The sequence below is a fragment of the Macaca fascicularis genome, chromosome Y, assembly GCF_037993035.2.
Source record: "Macaca fascicularis isolate 582-1 chromosome Y, T2T-MFA8v1.1".
In the NCBI taxonomy this organism is placed as follows: domain Eukaryota; kingdom Metazoa; phylum Chordata; class Mammalia; order Primates; family Cercopithecidae; genus Macaca; species Macaca fascicularis.
In genome coordinates, this window is record NC_132903.1 from 4,847,166 (window position 1) to 4,874,547 (window position 27,382).

The following is a 27,382-nucleotide window of genomic DNA, read 5'->3' on the forward strand; positions in this document are numbered from 1 at the left end:
CTAGAACTACCATGAATTTAGTAAGCTCTTATGATTAAAAGTCAATTTTAAAACTCAAATGTTACTTCTTATAGTACTAACAATAAACAACTAGACACAAAAATTTGACACCAAAAATTTAAATATTTACATCTCAGTATAATAATATATTTAATAAAAAATGCAGGATCTGTATGTTGAAACTGTCAAAACAAGAAATTACAGCACAAAACAAATGAAAAGTCATTTTATTTACATGAATCAAAAGAATTACTACAGATAGATAAGATGAACATCTTTCCTAAAATAATTAATAAATTCAACATAATCCAAATGAACCCCCAAGATTGGCTTGTCTATACCTGCAAAAAAGTACTCCCTTGAGTGTGGGCTATTGATAGTGACTTCCTTCCAAACAATATGATATAGAAAGAAGCAAAAAGAGTAACTTTACACTGGAGAAACCTAACAAACAGTGCCTCAGCCAGTAAATAACATTAACATTGTTAAGTCATGTTGACAGTATGTATCTCTGATATGATGTGATAAAAATGCACTTTATCCTTATAACTTTCCTCCTAAAAAAAAATGATAACCTTAGTTTAATCATGAGAAAAACATCACATGATCCCAGTTCAGGGACATTCTACAAAATAACTGACCAATACTCCTCAAAACTACTAGCATCATCAAAAGTAAGGAAAGCCTGAGAAAGTTGCAACAGACAAGAAGATCATAAGGAGACATGACAACTAAATGAAATGAGCTATCCTAGTCAGAACTCTCAAAGAGAAAAAGGAAAACAGGGAAAAACTTAAAAAAAAATTTTTTTTTTAAATTTATTTATTATTATACTTTAAGTTGTAGGGTACATGTGCATAACGTGCAGGTTTGTTACATATGTATACTTGTGCCATGTTGCTGTGCTGCACCCATCAACTCGTCATTTACATCAGGTATAACTCCCAATGCAATCCCTCCCCCCTCCCCCCTCCCCATGATAGGCCCCGGTGTGTGATGTTCCCCTTCCTGAGTCCAAGTGATCTCACTGTTCAGTTCCCACCTATGAGTGAGAACATGCGGTGTTTGGTTTTCTGTTCTTGTGATAGTTTGCTAAGAATGATGGATTCCAGCTGCATCCATGTCCCTACAAAGGACACAAACTCATCCTTTTTGATGGCTGCATAGTATTCCATGGTGTATATGTGCCACATTTTCTTAATCCAGTCTGTCACTGATGGACATTTGGGTTGATTCCAAGTCTTTGCTATTGTGAATAGTGCTGCAATAAACATACGTGTGCATGTGTCTTTATAGCAGCATAATTTATAATCCTTTGGGTATATACCCAGTAATGGGATGGCTGGGTCATATGGTACATCTAGTTCTAGATCCTTGAGGAATCGCCATACTGTTTTCCATAATGGTTAAACTAGTTTACAATCCCACCAACAGTGTAAAAGTGTTCCTATTTTTCCACATCCTCTCCAGCACCTGTTGTTTCCTGACTTTTTAATGATCGCCATTCTAACTGGTGTGAGATGGTATCTCATTGTGGTTTTGATTTGCATTTCTCTGATGGCCAGTGATGATGAGCATTTTTTCATGTGTCTGTTGGCTGTATGAATGTCTTCTTTTGAGAAATGTCTGTTCATATCCTTTGCCCACTTTTTGATGGGGTTGTTTGTTTTTTTCTTGTAAATTTGTTTGAGTTCTTTGTAGGTTCTGGATATTAGCCCTTTGTCAGATGATTAGATTGCAAAAATGTTCTCCCATTCTGTAGGTTGCCTGTTCACTCTGATGGTAGTTTCTTTTGCTGTGCAGAAGCTCTTTAGTTTAATTAGATCCCATTTGTCAATTTTGGCTTTTGCTGCCGTTGCTTTTGGTGTTTTAGACATGAAGTCTTTGCCCATACCTATGTCCTGAATGGTACTACCTAGGTTTTCCTCTAGGATTTTTATGGTATTAGGTCTAACATTTAAGTCTCTAATCCATCTTGAATTAATTTTCGTATAAGGAGTAAGGAAAGGATCCAGTTTCGGCTTTCTACTTATGGCTAGCCAATTTTCCCAGCACCATTTATTAAATAGGGAATCCTTTCCCCATTTCTTGTTTCTCTTAGGTTTGTCAAAGATCAGATGGCTGTAGATGTGTGGTATTATTTCTGAGGACTCTGCTCTGTTCCATTGGTCTATATCTCTGTTTTGGTACCAGTACCATGCTGTTTTGGTTACTGTAGCTTTGTAGTATAGTTTGAAGTCAGGTAGCGTGATGCCTCCAGCTTTGTTCTTTTGACTTAGGATTGTCTTGGAGATGCGGGGTGTTTTTTGGTTCCATATGAACTTTAAAGCAGTTTTTTCCAATTCTGTGAAGAAACTCATTGGTAGCTTGATGGGGATGGCATTGAATCTATAAACTACCTTGGGCAGTATGGCCATTTTCACGATATTGATTCTTCCTATCCATGAGCATGGTATGTTCTTCCATTTGTTTGTGTCCTCTTTTATTTCACTGAGCAGTGGTTTGTAGTTCTCCTTGAAGAGGTCCTTTAAATCCCTTGTAAGTTGGATTCCTAGGTATTTTATTCTCTTTGAAGCAATTGTGAATGGAAGTTCATTCATGATTTGGCTCTCTGTTTGTCTGTTACTGGTGTATAAGAATGCTTGTAATTTTTGCACATTAATTTTGTATCCTGAGACTTTGCTGAAGTTGCTTATCAGCTTAAGGAGATTTTGGGCTGAGACAATGGGGTTTTCTAAATATACAATCATGTCATCTGCAAACAGGGACAATTTGACTTCTTCTTTTCCTAACGGAATACCCTTGATTTCTTTCTCTTGCCTGATTGCCCTAGCCAGAACTTCCAACACTATGTTGAATAGGAGTGGTGAGAGAGGGCATCCCTGTCTTGTGCCAGTTTTCAAAGGGAATTTTTCCAGTTTTTGCCCATTCAGTATTATATTGGCTGTGGGTTTGTCATAAATAGCTCTTATTATTTTGAGGTACGTTCCATCAATACCGAATTTATTGAGCGTTTTTAGCATGAAGGGCTGTTGAATTTTGTCAAAAGCCTTTTCTGCATCTATTGAGATAATCATGTGGTTCTTGTCTTTGGTTCTGTTTATATGCTGGATTATGTTTATTGATTTGCGAATGTTGAACCAGCCTTGCATCCCAGGGATGAAGCCCACTTGATCATGGTGGATAAGCTTTTTGATATGTTGCTGAATCCGGTTTGCCAGTATTTTATTGAGGATTTTTGCATCGATGTTCATCAGGGATATTGGTCTAAAATTCTCTTTTTTTGTTGTGTCTCTGCCAGGCTTTGGTATCAGGATGATGTTGGCCTCATAAAATGAGTTAGGGAGGATTCCCTCTTTTGCTATTGATTGGAATAGTTTCAGAAGGAATGGTACCAACTCCTCCTTGTACCTCTGGTAGAATTCAGCTGTGAATCCATCTGGTCCTGGACTTTTTTTGGTTGGTAGGCTATTAATTATTGCCTCAATTTCAGAGCCTGCTATTGGTCTATTCAGGGATTCAACTTCTTCCTGGTTTAGTCTTGGAAGAGTGTAAGTGTCCAGGAAATTATCCATTTCTTCTAGATTTTCCAGTTTATTTGCGTAGAGGTGTTTATAGTATTCTCTGATGGTAGTTTGTATTTCTGTGGGGTCGGTGGTGATATCCCCTTTATCATTTTTAATTGCGTCGATTTGATTCTTCTCTCTTTTCTTCTTTATTAGTCTTGCTAGTGGTCTGTCAATTTTGTTGATCTTTTCAAAAAACCAACTCCTGGATTCATTGATTTTTTGGAGAGTTTTTTGTGTCTCTATCTCCTTCAGTTCTGCTTTGATCTTAGTTATTTCTTGCCTTCCGCTAGCTTTTGAATGTGTTTGCTCTTGCTTCTCTAGTTCTTTTAATTGCGATGTTAGAGTGTCAATTTTAGATCTTTCCTGCTTTCTCTTGTGGGCATTTAGTGCTATAAATTTCCCTCTACACACTGCTTTAAATGTGTCCCAGAGATTCTGGTATGTTGTATCTTTGTACTCATTGGTTTCAAAGAACATCTTTATTTCTGCCTTCATTTCGTTATGTACCCAGTCGTCATTCAGGAGCAGGTTGTTCAGTTTCCATGTAGTTGAGTGGTTTTGATTGAGTTTCTTAGTCCTGAGTTCTAGTTTGATTGCACTGTGGTCTGAGAGACAGTTTGTTATAATTTCTGTTCTTGTACATTTGCTGAGGAGTGCTTTACTTCCAATTACGTGGTCGATTTTTGAGTAAGTACGATGTGGTGCTGAGAAGAATATATATTCTGTTGATTTGGGGTGGAGAATTCTATAGATGTCTATTAGGTCTGCTTGCTGCAGAGATGAGTTCAATTCCTGGATATCCTTGTTAACTTTGTGTCTCGTTGATCTGTCTAATGTTGATAGTGGAGTGTTGAAGTCTCCCATTATTATTGTATGGGAGTCTAAGTCTCTTTGTAAGTCTCTCAGGACTTGTTTTATGAATCTGGGTGCTCCTGTATTGGGTGCATATATATTTAAGATAGTTAGCTCTTCCTGTTGAATTGATCCCTTTACCATTATGTAATGGCCTTCTTTGTCTCTTTTGATCTTTGATGGTTTAAAGTCTGTTTTATCAGAGACTAGTATTGCAACCCCCGCTTTTTTTTGTTCTCCATTTGCTTGGTAAATCTTCCTCCATCCCTTTATTTTGAGCCTATGTATGTCTCTGCCTGTGACATGGGTCTCCTGAATACAGCAGACTGATGGGTCTTGACTCTTTATCCAGTTTGCCAGCCTGTGTCTTTTAATTGGAGCATTTAGTCCATTTACATTTAAGGTTAAGATTGTTATGTGTGAACTTGATCCTGCCATTATGATATTAACTGGTTATTTTGCTCGTTAGTTGATGCAGTTTCTTCCTAGCCTTGATGGTCTTTACATTTTGGCATGTTTTTGCAATGGCTGGTACCGGTCGTTCCTTTCCATGTTTAGTGCTTCCTTCAGGGTCTCTTGTAAGGCAGGCCTAGTGGTGACAAAATCTCTAAGCATTTGCTTATCTGTAAAGGATTTTATTTCTCCTTCAATTATGAAACTGTGATTCATAAGTGGCTGGATATGAAATTCTGGGTTTAAAATTCTTTTCTTTAAGAATGTTGAATATTGGCCCCCACTCTCTTCTGGCTTGCAGAGTTTCTGCCGAGAGATCTGCTGTTAGTCTGATGGGCTTCCCTTTGTGGGTAACCCGACCTTTCTCTCTGGCTGCCCTTAAGATTTTTTCCTTCATTTCAACTTTGGTGAATCTGGCAATTATGTGTCTTGGAGTTGCTCTTCTCGAGGAGTATCTTTGTGGCGTTCTCTGTATTTCCTGGATTTGAATGTTGGCCTGCCCTACTGGGTTGGGGAAGTTCTCCTGGATGATATCCTGAAGAGTGTTTTCCAACTTGGTTCCACTTTCCCCCTCACTTTCAGGCACCCCAATCAGACGTAGATTTGGTCTTTTTACATAATCCCATACTTCTTGCAGGCTTTGTTCATTTCTTTTTCTGCTTTTTTCTTTTGGTTTCTCTTCTCGCTTCATTTCATTCATTTGATCCTCAATCGCAGATACTCTTTCTTCCAGTTGATCGAGTCGGTTACTGAAGCTTGTGCATTTGTCACGTATTTCTCGTGTCATGGTTTTCATCTCTGTCATTTCGTTTATGACCTTCTCTGCATTAATTACTCTAGCCATCAATTCTTCCACTTTTTTTTCAAGATTTTTCGTTTCTTTGCGCTGGGTACGTAATTCCTCCTTTAGCTCTGAGAAATTTGATGGACTGAAGCCTTCTTCTCTCATCTCGTCAAAGTCATTCTCCGTCCAGCTTTGATCCGTTGCTGGCGATGAGCTGCGCTCCTTTGCCGGGGGAGATGCGCTCTTATTTTTTGAATTTTCAGCTTTTCTGCCCTGCTTTTTCCCCATCTTTGTGGTTTTATCTGCCTCTGGTCTTTGATGATGGTGATGTACTGATGGGGTTTTGGTGTAGGTGTCCTTCCTGTTTGATAGTTTTCCTTCGAACAGTCAGGACCCTCAGCTGTAGGTCTGTTGGAGATTGCTTGAGGTCCACTCCAGACCCTGTTTGCCTGGGTATCAGCAGCAGAGGCTGCAGAAGATAGAATAATTCTGAACAGCGAGTGTACCTGTCTGATTCTTGCTTTGGAAGCTTCCTCTCAGGGGTGTACTCCACCCTGTGAGGTGTGGGGTGTCAGACTGCCCCTAGTGGGGGATGTCTCCCAGTTAGGCTACTCAGGGGTCAGGGACCCACTTGAGCAGGGAGTCTGTCCCTTCTCAGATCTCAACCTCCGTGTTGGGAGATCCACTGCTCTCTTCAAAGCTGTGAGACAGAGTTGTTTGCGTCTGCAGAGGTTTCGGCTGCGTTTGTTATTGCCCTGTCCCCAGAGGTGGAGTCTACAGAGACAGGCAGGTTTCTTTGAACTGCTGTGACCTCCACCCAGTTCGAGCTTCCCAGCAGCTTTGTTTACCTACTAAGCCTCAGCAATGGCGGGCGCCCCTCCCCCAGCCTTGCTGCTGCCTTGCCGGTAGATCACAGACTGCTGTGCTAGCAATGAGGGAGGCTCCGTGGGTGTGGGACTCTCCCGGCCAGGTGTGGGATATGATCTCCTGGTGTGCCTGTTTGCTTAAAGCGCAGTATTGGGGTGGGAGTTACCCGATTTTCCAGGTGGTGTGTGTCTCAGTTCCCCTGGCTAGGAAAAGGGATTCCCTTCCCCCTTGCGCTTCCCAGGTGAGGCAATGCCTCGCCCTGCTTCAGCTCTCGCTGGTCGGGCTGCAGCAGCTGACCAGCACCGATCGTCCGGCACTCCCCAGTGAGATGAACCCAGTACCTCAGTTGAAAATGCAGAAATCACCGGTCTTCTGTGTCGCTCGCGCTGGGAGTTGGAGACTGGAGCTGTTCCTATTCGGCCATCTTGCTCCGCCCCCCCCAAAAAAAATTTTTAATAGAGACTTTAGTTAATATTTAAATATTGCTTCATAACATTGTGACAAATCTATCATCGTAATGGAAGAGCTGAAACGGAAATGGAGTATATACAGAAACTCTCTAATAACTTGTAAAATGTATCATGCACTTGACCATGTCTATAAAAAGTAAAAACATTATAATCATATTGTCAATCACTGTCCTAGATAAAGGCATTAGGAGAGTACTATGGTCAGCCTCCATTTTCAACCTATAAAGTTTAAAATTCATATTCAGAATTTATAAGGAATTTATTTACCTCTTATAATTTTCACTGTCACCTCATGTACTTAAGCTTACCTGTTATATTTTAAGTCATTTAAGCAAGTTCTCAAGATTCTGTCTATTCCATCAGTCGCTGGATCTTATCATTTAAAAAATCTTAACATTTTATGTCTTCTAAATAGGTTATTAAAATTAATGGCTATTAACAATGTCCTTCAATATAGTTTCCCTGTTGAATTTATCTTATCCAAAGCATTGTCCTTATTTTGAGTATTTAAGTTAAGCACCGACCCATGGATAAAATTCCTAGTTCTACTGTAACCCAGGCTTTCCTGAATTCTTAAACAGAGGATGGGACAAGAGTGTAAGGATCATTTATTTTGATTTCTTTATACTGCACAATGTCTGTTTCATAATAATTGCAGTAATTGTCTAATTTATTCTTCTCTTGGTAAACCAAAATTCATGCACTCTTTAAACTAAAATTCATGTGCTTCTTGGGTCCTCATTGGCTCAAGTTGTCCTTGTTTGTCCCACTATGAAACCTTTTAACATCATTATAGGCAAGATCACTGTTTTCCTTTGCCACTTACAAAAACCGTTTACCAACCATTTCAAGAACAACCCCCTTGATGAATACCCAAAGCTTAAGTTTTATCAATCCTTGAACCCAATTTTAGTCTTAAACAGACTTCGAATTATTTTTAATATTTGTTTTGTATTTAAATCTATTCATTTTAGTCTGTTATAAGCTTAAATCCCTAATTTCCTTCAAAGTATTCCTAAGCACCTAAAATTCACTGTTTCATTAAAGCCAGAGAACATCAAACTCATTTGTTAATCACAGATTAAATATACAAACACACTTCTTAAAGTATTAAAATGACTGCCAATAACCAATAATATATTTATATAAAGAAAAAAAATCAAGAGCCAATAATGAAAGTTGACTATTAAAAAGAAAATTCAGAGTTTTATAATCCCTACCATGTTTTTATCTTTAACATAATAGAAATACGAGGAGAAAAAGTGGAGAAAGTACCATATCATTTTTTCTTTAACCTCATGACCTTGCTTCACTTCTTTCAAGTAAAAAAAATGGGGTCGGGCACACTGGCTCATACCTGTAATCCCAGCACTTTGGGAGGTCAAGATGGCAGACTGCTTGAGCTCAGAAGTTCAGGACCAGTGTGGGCAATATGGCAAAACTCCATTTGTACAAATAATCAAAAAATATATATATCCTGGCATGGTGGCACATGCCTGTAGGCCCGAATACTCAGAAGGCTAATGTGGGAGGATGCTTGAGCTGGGGAAGCAGAGATAGCAGTTAGCCATTATTGTGCCACCACACTCCAGACTAGACGACAGAGCCATACCGTGTCTCAAGAAAAAAAAAAAAAAAAAAAAAAATGAGGGGGAGGGATGCAGTTAACAAGATATTGGTCAAAGGAAACAAAATTTCAGTGAGATAGCGTAAGTTCAAGGGATCTACTATAAAACACAGTAACTATATTCATATTACATATCTTGAAAATTGCTGAGAGTAAATTTTAAATGTTAACACCAAAATAAATAGCAATTTGTTAAGTAATGCAAACGTTAGTTTGATTTAACAATGCTGCAATGTACACGTTTCGAAACAAGATGTTGTACATGAGAAAGATACACAATTTTTATATATCATTTTACAAATAATTTTTTAACGGGGGAAAAGCAAACTTTACAACAAAAGGTCCTGACTACTGTATACACAGTGCAACAAAAAAATTTTACAACTTCTCCCATTTTTTGAGTTTTAAGAATCTGTAAGAATTTTCTTAGAAATGAAAACAGAAGCAATTGTCAAGAAACAAGGAGGAAGGAAAGGAAGAATGAGAAGCAAGGAAAGAAAGGAAAGAGAAGGAAAAGAAGAGAAATGAGGGAAGGAGGGTGGAAAGGAGGGAAGGACAGAAACAAGGAGGTAGAAGGACAGGGTGGGGGGTGGGAAGGAGAGTGGGAGAGAAATTAGTAATATAAACCACAATCCAAAGGTAAAAATAATACTAAGCAGTGCTAAGAATTCAAGAACATAGTTACTCTCATACATACAGATGTGCAAACATAAATGAGTAAAACCTTTCAAGAGGACAATCTGGCATTAAGCACTCAAAAGTTTATTTAAAAACAAGAGTATTTGTGTGTATGTATTCCTTGCCTCCATAATGCTGGTAATGGATATATAACAACAACTACTGGCACATAAAAATTTTCACTAGGCTTATCAACAGTGATGATTTTGAAAGCATAAAAAGCAACAAAGAGACTAAAATGCTCAATAGGAAAATGTTTTCTGGTTTTAAGACAGAGTGTCGCCCAAGCTGCAGTGTAATGGCACCATCTCAGCTCACCTGCGCCTCCTGGGTTCAAGAGATTCTCTTGTCTTAGCCTCCCAAGTACCTGGGACTACAGGTGTGCACCACCACACCCTGCTCATTTTTGTATTTTCAGTAGAGACGCCATGTTGGCCAGGCTGGTCTCAAACTCTCTACCTCAGCTGATCTGCCCAACTTGGACTCCTAGAGTGCTGGGATTACAGGTGTGAGCCACCATGCCCACCTCAGAAAATGTTTAACTTAACTAATGGAATAAGGGTTTACAAATGTTTTTGTAAATGCAGCCTATAAATCTGAGGTATTTTGGCATGATATTATTCGTATACTCTATTGAGTTTAAGCTACAAACTGGTATGCAGAGTAAAAAAACAAATTTTAAATTTTGAAATGTTTTTATTGACACAATAGACTATCAGGATTTTTATCAAAACTAACAGTTGTCTCTTGGTGGCAAATGTGTTACTGAAGGCTTCATAGAATTTTTCTTAAATACTAAGTCACTAAGCTCAAAACACTAACTACAGATGTCAACAAAACACATAGCAATGGTTTTTTTAGTTATCTGAATACTGTTTTTTTTTTTTTTTTTTTTTTTTTTTTAACAAGGAACAGAGTATTTATGTTGTTAAGATAAATGTAACTTTTGTATTTTGTCTTTAAAATAGAAACTAGTAAACAGTATGAAACGGGTAAGACTGAAAAAGCAGCAGAATATAGTAGGAAAAGTAACTTTCAAGTCAGGTCAACTTGAGTTCTATATCTGGCCTTACTTACTATGACATCAAGTCTCTTAATCTTTCCTTGCAGGTCCCAAGCACCTAAACAGTTTTCAATACACAAGCAAGAAATGACTGAGGAATGAAAAGCCATGTACTATAAGAAATTTAAACAAGAAATCAAAGAAATAGAAAAGGGTTAAGAAGGGCTCATGACCCTGGCATGCTTAGTATAATCTTTCCAAATGGAAAATTTTGACTAGATAATATTACTCAACACCACCAAAAAAGAGGCCAGGTGCAGTGGCTCATGCCTGTAATCCCAGCACTTTGGGAGGCTGAAGAGGGAAGATCACCTGAGGTCAGGAAGTCAAGTCCAGCCTGGGCAACATTGCAAAACCCTGTCTCTACCAAAACTTCCAAAATTAGCCGCGCATGGCGGCACAGGCCTGTAATCCCAGCTACTCAGGAGACTGAGACAGAAGAATCGCATAAACCTGGGAGGCAGAGATTTCAGTCAGCCAACATACACCACTGCACCTCAGCCTGGGCAATAGAGCGAGACTCCATCTTAAACACAACAACGAAAAAAACTAAAGCAGAGTGTGATGGTACAAGTCCACACAGAATACACAGGGTTGAAAAGTACTAATAATGTAGGAGTAGAGGTGAAGGATGGTAGCTGTGGCAGGAAAAGAAAGATGACTTCTTAAGATAGACACAAAATAAAAGGACAGATCTCAAGCTATGCTTCTATTTTCTGACTATGCTCTAACTAAAGAAACAGTCTTTCTCCTATCATTCTCAGCTGCTACCCAGTGCTCCTATGCCTTTATAGGAGTAGGTTAATTAGCTATGGAAAAGTAGTAAGCCAACAGGAAGGATGAAAAGAAAATAAGGAAATAAGTCTGTGGGTCACCTTGATTATCATCTGTCTTTGGTGTAGTTTTGGATTTCTTTTTTTTGAGAATATGACTGGAAGTTCATACTTTTACCCTCAAATATGTTATCAAAAGAGCATATATTAACTTTCACATACTTGGCACTATATAAATGGCTAATGTATCTACCTTGTTCTCTTGCACCTTTTTATATTCACAAATGTAATGTTGCCTAAAACACATCTCCACTTAAATGTAGCATTGATACATACTAACATTGGGAAAAAACTCCTGTCCAGCATAAACCACAATAGACCTGCATTCTTATATGCTACTCTCTCCCCAACAGGAAAATATTGTGGTTTAAGAAGAGACAAGGAAGCTGTCAGGATAAGCAGAAAAGCAAAATGACTAACTCTTTTATTCCTACCTCTTCATCTTCTTGAGGTCATCAAATCAAATTGGTAGATCTGCTGAAAACCCTTTTAAATGTATTACTTTTTTGACATTATTAAAATAACATTCTCATCAAGGTCACCAGGGTCTCAGAACTGGCTACATACAACCTCCAAGAAAGTTTTGTTCCTTCTGTTTTTCCAATGTGTTCTGCCACAAATTCTTTAGTTCTCAAAGCTAACAGACCTTTTACTAGTTGCCTAATGCATCAATTCCATAGTTCCGAGAGCATGGGCATGAATATCTGAAAACCTGAGGTGTGCTCACTAATCTGCTATTCTCGGAACTTCTCAATTGCATTTTCCTCCTTGAATAAATCAGACTAATTAGTGACACCACAAATTGTGATCATTCAGAAATCTCTGAAGGTTTTTAAGAAGCAGAGAAGGAAGCTATCTATGACTTTTTAGAACTGTGACTGAATTCTAAACACATTTAATCGGACATTACATGAATATGTTGTGTACTTAACCTTTGAATGCAGGGAAGATAAATAGAAAATCACCTGATGCATATGCAAAAATTTATCAGCTTTACAGAGACATATAATACCATTCTATGAACACAAGTTTATCTCAATATTTTGTCCTTTACTGTCAATAAAAGTACACAGCCACATGATATAGGAAAAATCTGTATTCTTTACAAATTTTTCATGAATCTCTAGCTAAAAGATCATATGACAGATATGCAACAATTTATCAGCTTTCAGAGCTTTAATTGATATTTATTATTTGTGGATTTTATGTTATTCAACTGACTAACATTTATTTGTATACAAAATCAATACTTTTGATGGTTTCACAGTTATTCACAGACCTGCACAGGACAGCAAAAAATTAAAGCCACTGGATACACGCATTCCCCTAACGTTAGAAGAGGTGAGCCTTTCCTTGACTTCATGTGTCAAGTACTCTAAACAAGTAGGCTCTTCCTGCTGTATGCAGTATCATGTTTCTTATTTTTGCTCTTTTGTTAGTAATTTCGCTTTTTAAAATCACTATCCAGCTGGGTGCAGTGGCTCACACCTGTAATCCCAGCACTCTGAGAGGCCAAGGCAGGCATATCACTTGAGGTCAGAAGTTTAAGACCAGCTTGGCCAACATGGTGAGACCCTGTCTCTATTAAAAATATAAAAATTACCTGGGTGTGGTGGCGCACAGCTGTAATCCTAGCTCCTAGGGAGGCTGATGCACAAGAATTGCTTGAACCCAGAAGACATAGGTTGCAGTGAGCTGAGATCACACCACTGCACACCAGCCTCGTTGACAGAGTGAGACTATGTTTAAAAAAATAAAATAAAGTCAGGTGTGGTGGCTCACACCTGTAATCCCAGCATTTTGGGAGGCAAAGGCGGGCAGATCATGAGGTCAGGAGATCAAGACCATCCTGGCTAACACAATGAAACTCTGTCTATACTAAAAATACAAAAAAATTGCCGGGCGTGGTGGTGGACATCTGTAGTCCTAGCTATTCGGGAGGTTGAGGCAGGAGAATGGCGTGAACCCGGAAGGCAGAGGTTGCACTCAAGATCGTGCCACAGCACTCCAGACTGAGCAACAGAGTGAGGCTCTGTCTCAAAAAAATATATAAATAAGTAAAATAAATAAATAAAGTAAAATAATAAAATACAATATAAAATAACAAAATAAAATAAAATACATATAAAAAAATAAAATCACTAACCAATGTATAGTGCCAAAGAGCTATCTGATGCGCCTCAGTACAAAAAGATTGTGATGTGCCTCACAGAAAAATATGTTTTATTCAGGCACAAGTTATAATGCTTCTGGCTTTGAGTTCAATGATAATGAATCAACAATTTAGATTTTAATAGGGATCTTTAAACAGAAATACACATAAAATATAGTTATGTATTGATCAGCTAACAACGCTGTGATCAAAGGTAACAGGAACTTTATCTTGTATTTCCCTTTAGGAACAATAGTTCAGTATTTGCTAATTCAGTTTTCACAATGACTTTATAACATTAACCTAAATGACAAGAATCTATATCCATTGTGAAGCAAATTCACTGTTTTATACAGACACACATAGACATACACTGAGTCTAAGTCTGGTGACACAGGCAGCCTATCCCATGCTGCCAATCTGTGATAACAGAAGCCTTGGATCATTGCAAGCTTCAGCCTAAGGCACAGGAAAGCTACCCAGAGCATATGGAGTCTCATCTGTCCATGACCACTTGCACCATAGCTGAGGAACCCTGAAAAGCAGCCCTAAGTTTAACACCCCGGCATTGTAAGCCTTAATGAGCTAAACAGTTGAAATAACACACCACCAGCTCTTTAGTGCATCCTGTTTCTGGTGTGGGACGCAGCTGGGAAAAAAGCAGGGCTGTTTGCCGAGTGCCTCATCATCTCAGGATGTTGTATTCCCAGTACATTCTACAGTCATTCTTGAGAACTACAAGTGAGAAAGAATGGAAAACTGGGTTGGTCCAAGACCACGCTGACTACTATCCTTCATGACACATACGCTATGGTCACTAGTTTGTATAAATATTTCACTTTATACTATAAACAAACAGTATTTCCACATTATAGATTAAGAATTCACATACTTAACAAATTCCCCATGAATTTGTTTCTCTAGGCAACAGAAAAAAAGCTATAATCAAGAATCAGGGAGGGAGAGCACTGGGAAGAATAGCTAATGGATGCTGGGCTTAATACCAAGATGATGGGTTGATCTGTGTAGCAAACAACCATGGCACATGTCTACCTATATAAAAAACCTGCACATCCTGCACAGGTACCCCAGAACTTAAAATAAAAGTTGAAGCAAAGAAACACCGAACTCCTTTTTTAAAAAAACAGATTTTTATATTTTCAAACTACATTAACACTTCGAATTAAAGAAGTATCATCTTCAATTTAAACAGCAACAAAAATAGGCTCACCCATAAATGAAATAACATTATTATTTTTGGAGAAGCCTAACTCAAAGACCTATTATTTGGAAGCACCCATTTTATGTTCTTATACTGTATGTACCAGGGCAGAGCATTACAATTTCACCCAAGAAAGGGAAAGGCAAACAAAAGAAGAAAAAGAAACATAAAGTTTGACATACGTTATTAATCATTCTGGGAATACTAGTAAATATACAGGAACCAAAAACACAGAGCCAAAATTTTTAATAAAAGTGGCTGTCAACACAACAGGTAACAAATTACTTACTTGAAGGAAGAAGAGAGAAAGTTATGAATGGCTGGAATCTCAGTTAGCTTGTAATTGGAAAACTTTCAACTCACCACGAAATAAATATAAAATACAAATGAATGGCTCCGTATTCACTTTCTTTTCTTCTCTATTACAAGTGATCAAGTTAACCTCTATCTCTAAAAACAATGATTCCTTTTTTCCTTTGAGACAGTCTTGCCCTGTCGCACACACTGGAGTGCAGTGGCACAATCTCAACTCACTGCAACCTCTGCCTCTAGAGAGAGTTCAAGCAATTCTCCTGCCCCAGCCTCTGGAGTAGCTGGGATTACAGGCGCATGGCACCACGCCAGGCTAATTTTTTTTTTTTTTTTGAGACGGAGTATTGCTCTGTCACCCAGGCTGGAGTGCAGTGGTGCCATCTTGGCTCATTGCAAGCTCTGCCTCCCAGTTCATGCCATTCTCCTGCCTCAGTCTCCTGCATAGCTAGGACTACAGGTGCCCACCACCACGCCTGGATAATTTTTTGCATTTTTAGTAGAGACGGTGTTTCACTGTGGTAGCCAGGATGGTCTCGATATGCTGACCTCATGATCCACCTGCCTTGGCCTCCCAAAGTGTAGGATTACAGACGTGAGCCACCGCCAGCTAATTTTTTGTATCTTTAGTACAGACAGGGTTTCACCATGTTGGGAGGCTGGTCTTGAACTCCTGACCTTGTGATCCTCCTGCTTCAGCCTCCCAAAGTGCTGGAATTACAGGCATGAGCCACTGTGCCTGGCCAAAAGACTAATTCTTTACATGCCAATATGGACCTGAGAAAACATTTAATCAAGAACTTAAATGTCAGGGTTATTCTTCTCTGACCTTAATGTATTTTGCCCAATGTCTAACCCACCCTGTGCCCAAATCACAACACAACAAAATAACCTTCAAAACAATTTCCTTGGAGTCTTTATTCACTTCACAGACCAAAAATTATACAAGATGTCTTCTCTTCTTTTTAAATAGAAAATGTAACTAAATTCTCAATCTTAAAGCTTTAAGAAATTTAAAAATATACGCCAGCAGCAATGACTCATGCCTGTAATCCCAAAACTTTGGGAGGCCAAGACAGGCAGATCACCTGAGGTCAGACGTTTGAGTCCAGCCTGATCAACATGTTAAAACCCCATCTCTACTAAAAGTACAAAAATTAGCTAGGAGTGGTGGCAGGCACCTGTAATCCCAGCTACTCGGGGGAGACCGAGGCATGGGAATCACTTGAACAGGGAGGCAGAGGTTGCAATGAGCCAAGTGAGAGTTGGTGCCACTGCACTCCATCCTGGAGATAGAGCAACACCGTCTCCAAAAACAAAAAAAAAAGTAAGAAATTAAAAATACATATTAAATGACTGCTACACAGCAAAGACAGACAGTCCCTATGTAAATCTGCTTCTCAGTTCAGGGTCTTTGTTTATTAGCTCTCAAGTTTACATATTAAATACACATAAAAAATCTTAAATGCATACTAGAAAAACCTATGCATTTTTCTTCAGCAATCACTTCCTTTGAAATATTACATTTTAGGCCAGGTGCAGTGGCTCACACCTGTAATCCCAGCACTTTGGGAGGCAGAGGCAGGTGGTTCACTTGAGGTCAGGAGTTTGAGATCAACCTGACCAACATGGTGAAAATCCACCTCTATTAAAAATACAAAATTAGCCGGTGTGGTGGCGCATGCTTGTACTTCCAACTACCTGGAAGGCTGAGACATGAGAATCACTTGAACCCAGGAGGTGGAGGTTGCAGTGAGCCGAGATCATGACACTGCACTCCAGCCTGGGCAACAAAACAAGACTCTGTCTCAAAAAAAAAAAAAAAAAAAAAAAAAGGGAAAGAAATATTACATTTTAACCAAATTTTTATCTAAAAGTTTATAAATAAACATGATTATTAGTAAAGTCATCTGCTAAAATGAAGTCCATTTAACAAGCACTAAGAATTCCATTTACCGTTCATTGACTTTCTCTTCTACTACTGCCCAACCTACTACTTATCAGGAGGAAGACGTTAGAGAAACTGAAATAAATCTGTTAATATAAACCATTTTTAAATGACAAAGTTCCAGCTGAAACATATATACCCATAGAGCATGCTGTATCAAATCAAGAGTACATTAATTAGTAAACACTGGCTTAACCTAACAAAAAATGAGGTACATCAGATACTCTACTGCTAAAGCACACGAGTAGCATACCCCCGCCAACTCTTTCCTGTAATCCTAAAATAGTCCACTGTTCTTTCCACTACCCATATGTGCTGGAAAATATCTCTACCTACTCTTTACCAATATGTTTACTTCTATCCAAAAGTTATAAAATATTCATTGGTATGGAAATATAGGTATGAAGTAAAAATGTTATGATTTCCTAAATAAATAATGCTCTTGGTTAGTGGCTTGGTACTATGAAAAGTACACATTTTTTTACAGTTATCTTAAGTAACTTACCTCCACCTATTGCTTTTTTTTTTTTTTTTTTTTTGGAGACAGAGCCTTGCTCTGTTGCCTAGGCTGCAGTGCAGTGGCGCAATCTCGGCCTCCCAAGTCCAAGCGATTCTCCTGCCTCAGTCTCCCAAGTAGTTGGGAATACAGGTATACGTCACCACACCCAGCTAAATTTTTGTATTTTTAGTAGAGAAAGGGTTTTGCCATGTTGGCCAGGCTGGTCTTGAACTCCTGACCTCGGGTGATCCACCTGCCTTGGCCTCCCAAAGGATTACAGGCATAAGCCACCATGCCAAGCCCTCCACCTATTTCTGAGAAGGAAAATCATCTGACTGAATGAAAAAGATCTGCTGTATACAGGCTCAAACTCAAGAGATGAGCTGTCTGTATTCCTTTAGAATAACACATTGCTACAGATCAGACTTGCAATATTTTCTTACTATAATGAAAAATTTTGAAGAAAATCAAGACAAAAATGAGAAATACTATTCCCCTGATCTTTCTAAAATGTCCACGTTTGTATAATATAGACAAAGATAACAAACTTACTGTTGTTCTACTGTGGTAGCATTTTTAAAAACATGATTTTCACAAGGGTAAGCAAAATAGCAATACACATGTAGGATATTATACATTTTACTCAATAAACTAATTTACTGCATATTTATATGAAATCACATAAAATTTTCACATCTCTATTTAGTCTAAATTCTTTCTCATTGATTACTATGTTTATTAGTTTATTAGATGAAAGTAAAAATCAGTAGTATCCCTGAAGAAAGAAAAAACATTACAACTACAGTGCAAACATAAGTCAAGCAAGACATCTAAAAAGAGAATAACAGTACCTTTTGAATAATCTTCCAGCAATAGGTTGAAGTGACCTAATTGGCAAAAGAAGTCAGAGTCCACTTTTCCTTCAGCTTTTAAGATTAAAGATTCGTAGCAGCGAACAGCCTAGAAATAAACATTATAAACATTAAGAAAAAGGCATGTCCTTCCTGGAAGAATACATACAACTGCATGAGATTCTTAAAGAAATCAAAGCAACCGTAAATGTATGTCATTTCTTCCACAGGCATAGGATTAAATCCAGCATTTCAGACAGGAAATAACTTCTCTTAATAAGTTACTAATGAAGAAATTAGATCCCAAAGATTCTTGGTGAATTTTGAAGTCTTCATCAGTATACCCATATTAAAAGGAGATGACAGAAGTCAAAAGTAATTATGGGCTGACAGGACAACTGTATCAGTTTCATTAAAAAGGGCTAACTTGAAGATAAATCTTTTGACTCCAGCTGTTTAGAGGATCTAAAGTGACCCTGATGGACAGTGGAAGAAATCAACATGGAATTCCTTGAATAAAAATTTATTGACTTAAAAAAAAAAAAGAATTTACTAATGAAGCCAATAGTCATGATCTAACAATATATCATATGCTAAATAAAATAAACTAGGAGCTCATTAATAACTTTATATAAAAGTTGCACATCTAAATTCTTACTATTGTCCTTATTTATACAACAAAACTACTCTCAAATAAGCACTGGAAGAACATTATTGACTCTGGTAGCCATTAATCACATGAAATTTTTGAACATTTGGAATGTGGAGAGCCCATATTGAGATGTACTGTGTTTCAAAGATTTCACACAAACTTTGGTGGGGGGTGGTTATGGGTTCAGATCAAGTCTTTGAACTTTCAGGAGTTTGTAGGAGGAAAAACTGAATAAAACGTTACTAAAACATCAAAACAGCATCCTGGAATTTTGCTGCAAATAGAGTTGTTACTAACCACAGATTTTGAAAAACTTAACTTCTTCTAACCACAGTCTTAATAACATGCAAACAGCTTGTTATTTGCAAAGGAAAAGATGCTCAGTATTTTCAAGAATAAATGAGTTACATGTAATGCAGAACAAAATGAAAAAATCTCAAAGTAAGTTGAAGGAAAGGAGCAAGGCTAAAGCACAGTATATTTTTCACAATCTCACTTACGTAATATTCTAAAAAAGTAAACAATCTTTAGTGTCAGAAAGCAGATCAGTGATTACTTATAATTGCTGTCTCCTCTTTCTGAATTACTAAACCACTGCCTGAGTTTACTTGTACTAAGGCCCCAGTGTGCCAGGCCCAATACCAAGTACTTTACATAAATGTTCTTCCTTAACACAAAATGCAGCATCTGGAAAAGAGGACTTCAAGTAATTGCAGCATGAAAAGGATAGTGAATGCGCTCTACAAAAAAGAAGGGGTAATCAAAGCACTTTGGGAGGCCAAAGGCAGGTGTATCACGAGGTCAAGACATAAGAGACCATCCTGGTCAACATGGTGAAACCCCGTCTCTACTAAAAATACAAAAATTAGCTGGGCACGGTGGTGCGCCCCTATAGTCCTAGCTACTGGAGAAGCTGAGGCAGGACAATCACTTGAAGTTGGGAGGTGGAGGCTGCAGTGAGCCAAGACTACGCCACTGCACGCTAGCCTGAGCAAAAAAGCAAGACCCCGCCTCAAAAAAAAAAGGGAGGATGAAAGGGAATAAAGGCAAAACATAGGAAATTTTATATTTTAACATTTTGCTAACATTCACAACAGCAAAAAGTTTCACAGTTTAGTCCACAAGTACCCTCTTCTCTATGCAAATTTTCTTAAAACACATATCCACATATCTAAAATGTCTAATTCTCCACCAAACAGTACTAGACCTGAAAACAGGTAAGTGTAACCATATTATACTAAGTCACTTTTTTCAGTCAACAAAAACTGACCCCAAATAAACGTATATATTGTATTTAGCAGGAACTTCAAAGTAGCTATTACAAATATATTTAAAGAATTAAACAGTGGGCAAATACAGGAGACTGAGGTTGCAGTGAGCTGTGATCATGCCACTGCAATCTACCCTGGGTGACACAGCAAGAGTCGAAAAAAATAAAAAAGAAAAAGAGGGCAAAGGACAAGAACAGATCAAAAGAAGACACATAATAGTCAAAAAGCACATTTAAAAACTGTTCAACATCACTAATCATCAAAGAAATGCAAATCAAAACCACAATGAGATATCATCTTACACTAGACAGAATGTCTATCATTAAAAAGATGAAAAAAAAAAAAGAGATACTGGCAGGGATACAGAAAAAATGAATCTTTACACACTTTCATAGAGTATTAGCACACTCTATGAAAAACCATACGGAGATTTCTCAAACTACTAAACACAAAACTACCATTCAATCCAACAATCCCATTACATAGTATATACCCAAAGAATAAGAAATCATTATATCAAAATGATAACTGCATTTGTATGTTTGGTGTAGCTCTCTTTACAATAGCAAAGATAGGAAATTACTCCAATGTCCACCAATGGATGACTGGATAAGGAAAAAGCGGCATATATAAAATTAAATACTATTCGGCAATTTAAAGAATGAAAATATGTCTTATGCAACAACAAGATGGAACTGAAGGTGAATATCTTAAGTGAAACAACTCAGAAACTGAAAATCAACACTAAATATTTACTACATCAATATAAATGATCAAATCCAAAAAAAGAAAATACTGAACAAAAACAGAGCTTCAGAAACCTTTTGAGATTATGTTGAGCGTTACAATCTTAATATAACTGGAGTCCGAGAGAAAAAATGGGAGAATAAAATAACTATCATCCAGGCTGGACACAGTGGCTCACACTCGTAACCCCAGCACTTTGGGAGGCTGAGGTGGGTGAATCACAAGGTCAGAAGTTCAAGACCAGCCCAGCCAAAATGGTGAAACCCTGTCTCAACTAAAAACACAAAAAATTACCTGGGCATAGTGGTGGGCGGCTGTTATCCCAGCTACTTGGGAGGCTGAGTAAAGAGAATTGCTTGAACCTGGGAGGTGGAGATTGCAGCAGGCAGACATCGCGCCACTGCACTACAACCCAGGCAACAGTGCGAGACTCCATCTCAGGAAAAACAAAAAACAAAAAACAAAAAAACCAAAAAAAAAGAACTATCATAAAAAATTCTATATTTCATTATACTATACTTTTATTAAAAAGTAGAATCATATTCCCAGATAAACAAAGGTAAAGAACTAACTGATGACAGACATACCTTACCACAAAGTAGTATTGTTTCACACAGGAAAAAAATTAAAATAGCAGGTAGTAATGTGAATTCCCAAGGCAATAACATGGTTGTGGGATGAGCAAGGAGTGCTGGGCCAACTACTAAGTTTGTACATAAGGAATACACCCCTTGATAACTGCTAATCTGTTTTTGTATCTCTCTGGATTTACAATTTGGGAGAAAGTAAGACTTGCTACAAAAACAAACGAGGGATTTCATTACCACTACACTTACCTTGTAAGAAATGCTAAAGGTAGTCCCACAAGTTAAAGAAAAATGATGTTAACTAGCACACAAAACCATCTGAAAATACAAAATGAAGGTAACATATAGACAAATATAGTAACCTATAATATTGTAATGCAGATGAAAAAATAATGAATAAATCTGGCATCAAATTTTTTAAAGCATAAAAAAAATTCTAAAAATATATGTTAATGGATCCCTGAAGGACAGATATAAAGAGCAGTTTTTATATGCAAATGAAATTTAGTTCTAACAACTGACAAAAGATGATTGTTGGCCGGGTGTGGTGGCTCACACCTGTAATCCCAAAGCTTTAGGAGGCCAAGGCAGGCGGATTACCTGAGATCAGGAGTTCCAGACCAGCCTGGCCAACATGGCGAAAGCCTGTCTCTACTAAAAAATACAAAAATAGCCGGGTGTGGTGGCAGATACGTGAAATCTCAGCTACTCGGGAGGCTGAGGCAGCTTGAACCTGGGAGGCGGAGGTTGCAGTGGGCTGACATAGCACCACTGAACTTCAGCATGGACAACAGAGGGAAATTGCATCTCAAAAAGAGAAAAACAAAAACAAAAAAAAAACAAAGATAGTTATAACTTTATGAAGCTTTATGTTACTGCCATGGTAACTACCAAGAAAACATATAGGACATATGTACAAAGTGAAATGAAGAGAATTAAAACTTGTCACCACAAAAAAATCCAATGAAACACAAAGGAAGGCAGAAAGAGAGGAAAAGAGAAATAAAAAGGCCACAACATAGAAAACAAACAACAATGAAAGAAAATGGAACTAGTAAGTCCTTTCTTGTCAATAATTACTTTAAATAGAAACAGATAATGCACCAGCCATAATACATAGAGGGAATAACTGGATTTAAAAAAACAACTATAAATTGTCCAAAAGACACTCACTTTAGACCTAAGGACACACACAGGCTAAAAGTGTAAAAATGGGAAAAGATACTGTATTCTATTCTCTGAAGAGGGCAAGAGTGGCCATCCTGGGACTATAGGTACAGGTCACCATGTCTAGCTAATTTCTTAGTTTTTGTAGAGATGGAGTTTTGCCATGTTGCCCAGATTAGTCTTGAACTTCCGGACTCAATTGATCTATCAGCCTCCATCTCCCAAAGGGATGGAATTACAGGCAAGAGTCACCATGCTAGGACAAGTAAAGATTACAATAAAATGAGATCAGGGAGTAAAAGAACAGGAAAGTAAATTACTTCAAACATCTGCTAAAAGCTAAAGTCTGATTTTAAATCTGAATTCTGAATAAAATTACAAGATGCACTGCTGCCATATGAATCAAATAATCTCCAAGTAACAACTCTGTCCTATTAAGAAACATCATGCAAACTTTTATTTTCATAAGCTAACCTTTACTGTGAACTTTTAAAACCCTTCACACATTTATTCTACACTGATGTTCCGGTGTCAGTCATCCTACCACTTAAAGGACTATTTGTTCAATCTAAACTGAGAGGTCTTACTTCAATATGACCTTCATAAAAGTTTTCCATTCATGGGACTCTCAAATTTGTTTTGCTCTGAGTTGTGGTAGCAATTTACAAGCCAATCATGTGAAGATTCAAAGCAAGTTCCTAAAATATGCCAGTCATTTTATGCCAGTCATTGACTAATTTATAAAATATGTATGTTTAGGTCTTAATCTGTCAAATGAAACAATCTTACATTCTTTAAAATACAAATTAGCTCTCTAGATAGCCATTAAGAAAAAATGGGACCGTTCATTAGCATCACAGTAAGTTGCAATGCAAAATCAACCTTCAAAACTAAAAATTAATCTATGTCAGAACAAATATATCATACTATGGTTGGAAAGCACTAAAATTTAATTCTGGCTTACAGCATTATGCCTATAAATAAATTTTGCAACTGAGTCACAGAAATTCATGTCAGGCAAAACAATCTTATTTGGCGTAATAATACCAAATGTTCCCTAGTTAGCTCAATTTGACTCTTTTAAAAGCTAGCTATTTAGTAATAAAAGCAAGCCAGGTGCAGTGACTCATGCCTGTAATCCCAGCACTTTGGGAGGCAGAGAAGAGCAGATCGCCTGAGGTCAGGAGTTCCAGACCAGCCTAGCCAACATGATGAAACCCTGTCTCTATTAAAAATACAAAAAATTAGCCAGGTATGGTAGTGGGCACCTGTATTCCCAGCTATTTGGGAGGCTGACACAGGAGAATTGCTTGAACCCAGAAGACATAGGTTGCAGTGAGGTGAGACTTCACCATTCCACTCCAGCCGGGGCAACAAGAGTGAAACTCCATTTCGGGGGAAAAGAAAAGTAAAGTAAACCAATCCCAGAAAAGTGCCTAGTTATTCTCATGTAGTTTGGAACTGTGCCTAGATATCAAAATATGTTCTATAATTGCCTCAGATAGGTATGTCTGATGTTGTACCAAAATTTTATATTAGCATTCTTACAACAAGGCCTACTTAATACTTTGTCCAGTAATATATAAACAGTAACAACCATAACTGTTTAGAAGACAACTTCCAAACTATAAAATACTTTTACCTCATACCCCAAATTAAAGACTTAATTCTAAATAACAAAATGTGACATTCTTTCTATAGTTGTTTTTAAACTCAAAACACTATTTTTAGAACTGGAAATGAATATATGTTACAAGTTAGCAAGCAAAACACATATAATGCAAGATCTTAAATATCACTATTCAAATATTACAGTGTGAAAAACCACTCAAAGCATTTTAATAGGTGTTTTTCCTGTTACTGTCTCTAGCATTATATTGAAGGCATACTGTAATAGTAACATTCTATTTGACAGAGTGAAACTGTATCATAATACAAACAAAATCAACCTAAAAGGCTTTCCAACATGAAATAAAAGTTACTACTGCTAAAATCTGTTTTTCACTTAATTGAACTGTATATTATTTAAATATGTTATTAAGCTTCCACCAAAGACGTTTTTGCTGAAAAGTATTTACACTAATTCAGATGACAAATTTATAAAAATTCCTAAATTACAGAATTTTAAGGGAATACATTGTTATAAACATCCTAGCGGTTTGATATACGGGTTTATGTATAAGGTTAAAAAAAAAATCAGAGAAACTAGTCACTGGGATAGGGCATCCTCAATGTCCAGAAAACTTGACAGGAAAAAAAAAAAAAAGATATTTATAACAATACTTTAAACCATTAGAAGCTTGTAAAACAATACTGACATTTGTAAAATCTATAAATAAAACTTTTATAGAAAACATAAATATGAATAAAAACTGAAATAACAGTGATACAGATCATTCTAAGAATTTTTTAAAGAAACAGTGATGACAGGCAAAGCTCTGTGAGAAAGGGAAAAAAAATTTTATTATACATACTACAGAATAATTTGTATTGGAGAACAGGTGCTATGGTTTGAATATGTCTCCAAAGTTCATGCGTTGAAAACATAATCCTCAATGCAATGGTGTTGTGAAGTGGGACCTTTAAGATCTGACAACATCATGAGCAGGTTGCTCTCAAGGATGGGTTAATGTCATCATAGTGAGGATAAGTCCATTACAGAATCAAGTTAAGCATCCCTCACCCTCATCCCTTGCACTGTCATACACTTTCTTGCCCTTCCACCTTCTCCAAAGAATGATGCAGCACTAAAGCCCTCCTGAAACGCAGCCCCTTGATCCTGGACTTCCCAGTCTTCAGAATCCTGAGCCAAATGAAGTGAAATTGAGTTAGTGTTTTTTTTATTTCAAAAAAGTCACTGCAGTTTAACATAGGGCATTACTCAGTGTTTTATGAAGCTACAGTTCTCCCCAAACATAATGAAACCACTTTCTCAAATTTAAAATGTTACTGTAATTAAAGTTGGAAAGGATAAACATGTTAAAAAAAATTCCTTAAAATTTAAACCCCATATTATCTATCTGAAAAGTTCATTCCAAACTTAACTTTAAAATTAACCACAACCCACTGAGAATTCATCCAAACTCCAGCATATGAAGATTTAAAGTTCTCAGCGAGTATTTTCCCACATTATCGCAGAAAACATCAAATTACTTTCATTTCATTGTAACTATTTTAAACACTAAGGCAGATCAAGAGTCACTGTTGCTTAAATCATATCATTGATACTATAACACGTTTTTCATAAAGCGATTTTCACTTGCATAAATAATCAAAGTTTAACTTATGTTTCATTTATCAGTCAAATGAAGTGGATTTACTAACATATATATACACATTATACACATATATATATATTACATTTTAGTTTTCTGGTCATTATTTGTCCCCAAAACAAACATGCAAAAGAGATTACAGGTAAAAGAACTTAGTATCTGTACTGAATTAAACTACAAAAGTAAAACGTTTTGGCAAGTAAAGTGTTCATCTTGAGAAAAAAATTAGTATTTCCTTCTCAAATGCAATAACAAACCGAAATTCCTAACTACTGCTTTTAGCATCTAAAAGATGGCGCGATTGTTGTACCGTCTTATTTCATGGGACCAACTGACAACATACAAATACTTTAACAAGATTTTGGTAAGAGGATAAAAAAAGATACACAGAGGAATATTCCAGGGTCTTTATGCAACAATCACACGGGAGTAACCAAACGTGCTGCAATTAATAAGCACATGTAGGTTTAAGAATGCTGCTATCTATGTTGGGGATAACGCAAGAATTCTACTTTTAAATAATCGTAATTTTTATTAAGCAACGTGAAGCTACACCAGCGCTCCTTAAAGTCTACTCATTGCTAAGGTTTCCGGGTTAATACCTCCTCCCTCTCCCCAAGCTTTCCCCCTTATTGCTCCTCCCACTTTTTACCCGCCATCTTGGCTGATACGAGCAGCCATTAACTAAACGACAGTGCCAACTTTTCAGACAAACAACGAATTCTTCGTGCTGTGAGCCTGCCACCTAAGAAACAAGGCTCCTGAGTGGAAAAAGCACACACATTCATGAAATCACATTTGCAGCATTGTGAATCCTAAAAAAGTAAACAAATCACTGAACTTCAGGCTAAAAATACACGCATCAGTTTATAGGTTAACTACTGCAAACTCTTCACCGCTGTAACTCACTTGCTACTTACACTTAGGACACCAGGGATATTTTTTAAAAAATGTTTAAAATTAGACAGCAAGAGCCAAATGCCAAAAGGCGAGAGGAAGACGCAGGAAGTTATTAATTTTGAAAACTGTACACATTCACAATTTGTGACGCTGAAATTCAGGAACAAAAGGCCCTAAAGTCACAGGCATGTTTGTGTGGACCCGGTTTAGCCCGGTCCCAAAGCGCTCCGTTTTTTTTCTTCAGGGTAGAAAGGAGGCTAGAGCAAGCGGCGAAGTATTCCAGAGTACCGGGAGTGCAAAGGCAAGCAATACTTTTCCGACCCCTTGGCCATGGAGCAGCGCCAAAGTAATCCTGGCTGGGCGATAAGGGACGCCGGGCCTTATCGCCGAGCAAAATGGGGACCAAAGACTCTGTCCGCGCCGGGTTGCTTTACCTTGCCTAGTAGGGTCTTCATCCTGGCGCCATCTTCATGAAGCCTCACGAATCCGAAGAGGCGGCTGTAGAGAGAGATATACAGAGGTTGTTAGTGGTCTGAGAAAGCCAGTGACCCGTCCCTTCCCGAGTCCGAGAACGACAGCGACAGCTTGGTGAGTGCCAAGCTGAGG

At 37.6% G+C, this 27,382-nt stretch overlaps 1 protein-coding gene across 37 annotated transcripts in view; it reads right to left on the reverse strand.

Annotated features, from left to right (window-relative positions):
- LOC141406934 (histone demethylase UTY) overlaps window positions 1-27,382 on the reverse strand; it is a 212,305-nt gene that overhangs the window by 182,947 nt on the left and 1,976 nt on the right. For 20 of the 37 annotated variants that reach the window (XM_074030498.1, XM_074030508.1, XM_074030502.1 and 17 more), the window contains exons 2-3: window positions 27,211-27,274; window positions 18,178-18,286 (exon numbers count right to left, since the gene is read on the reverse strand). In XM_074030498.1, the coding sequence (XP_073886599.1) occupies window positions 18,178-18,286; window positions 27,211-27,274 (173 nt within the window). Of the gene's footprint in view, window positions 1-18,177; window positions 18,287-25,284; window positions 25,405-27,210; window positions 27,275-27,382 lie in introns of all 37 variants that reach the window. The other 17 variants (XM_074030499.1, XM_074030486.1, XM_074030480.1 and 14 more) reach the window with 1 other exon arrangement.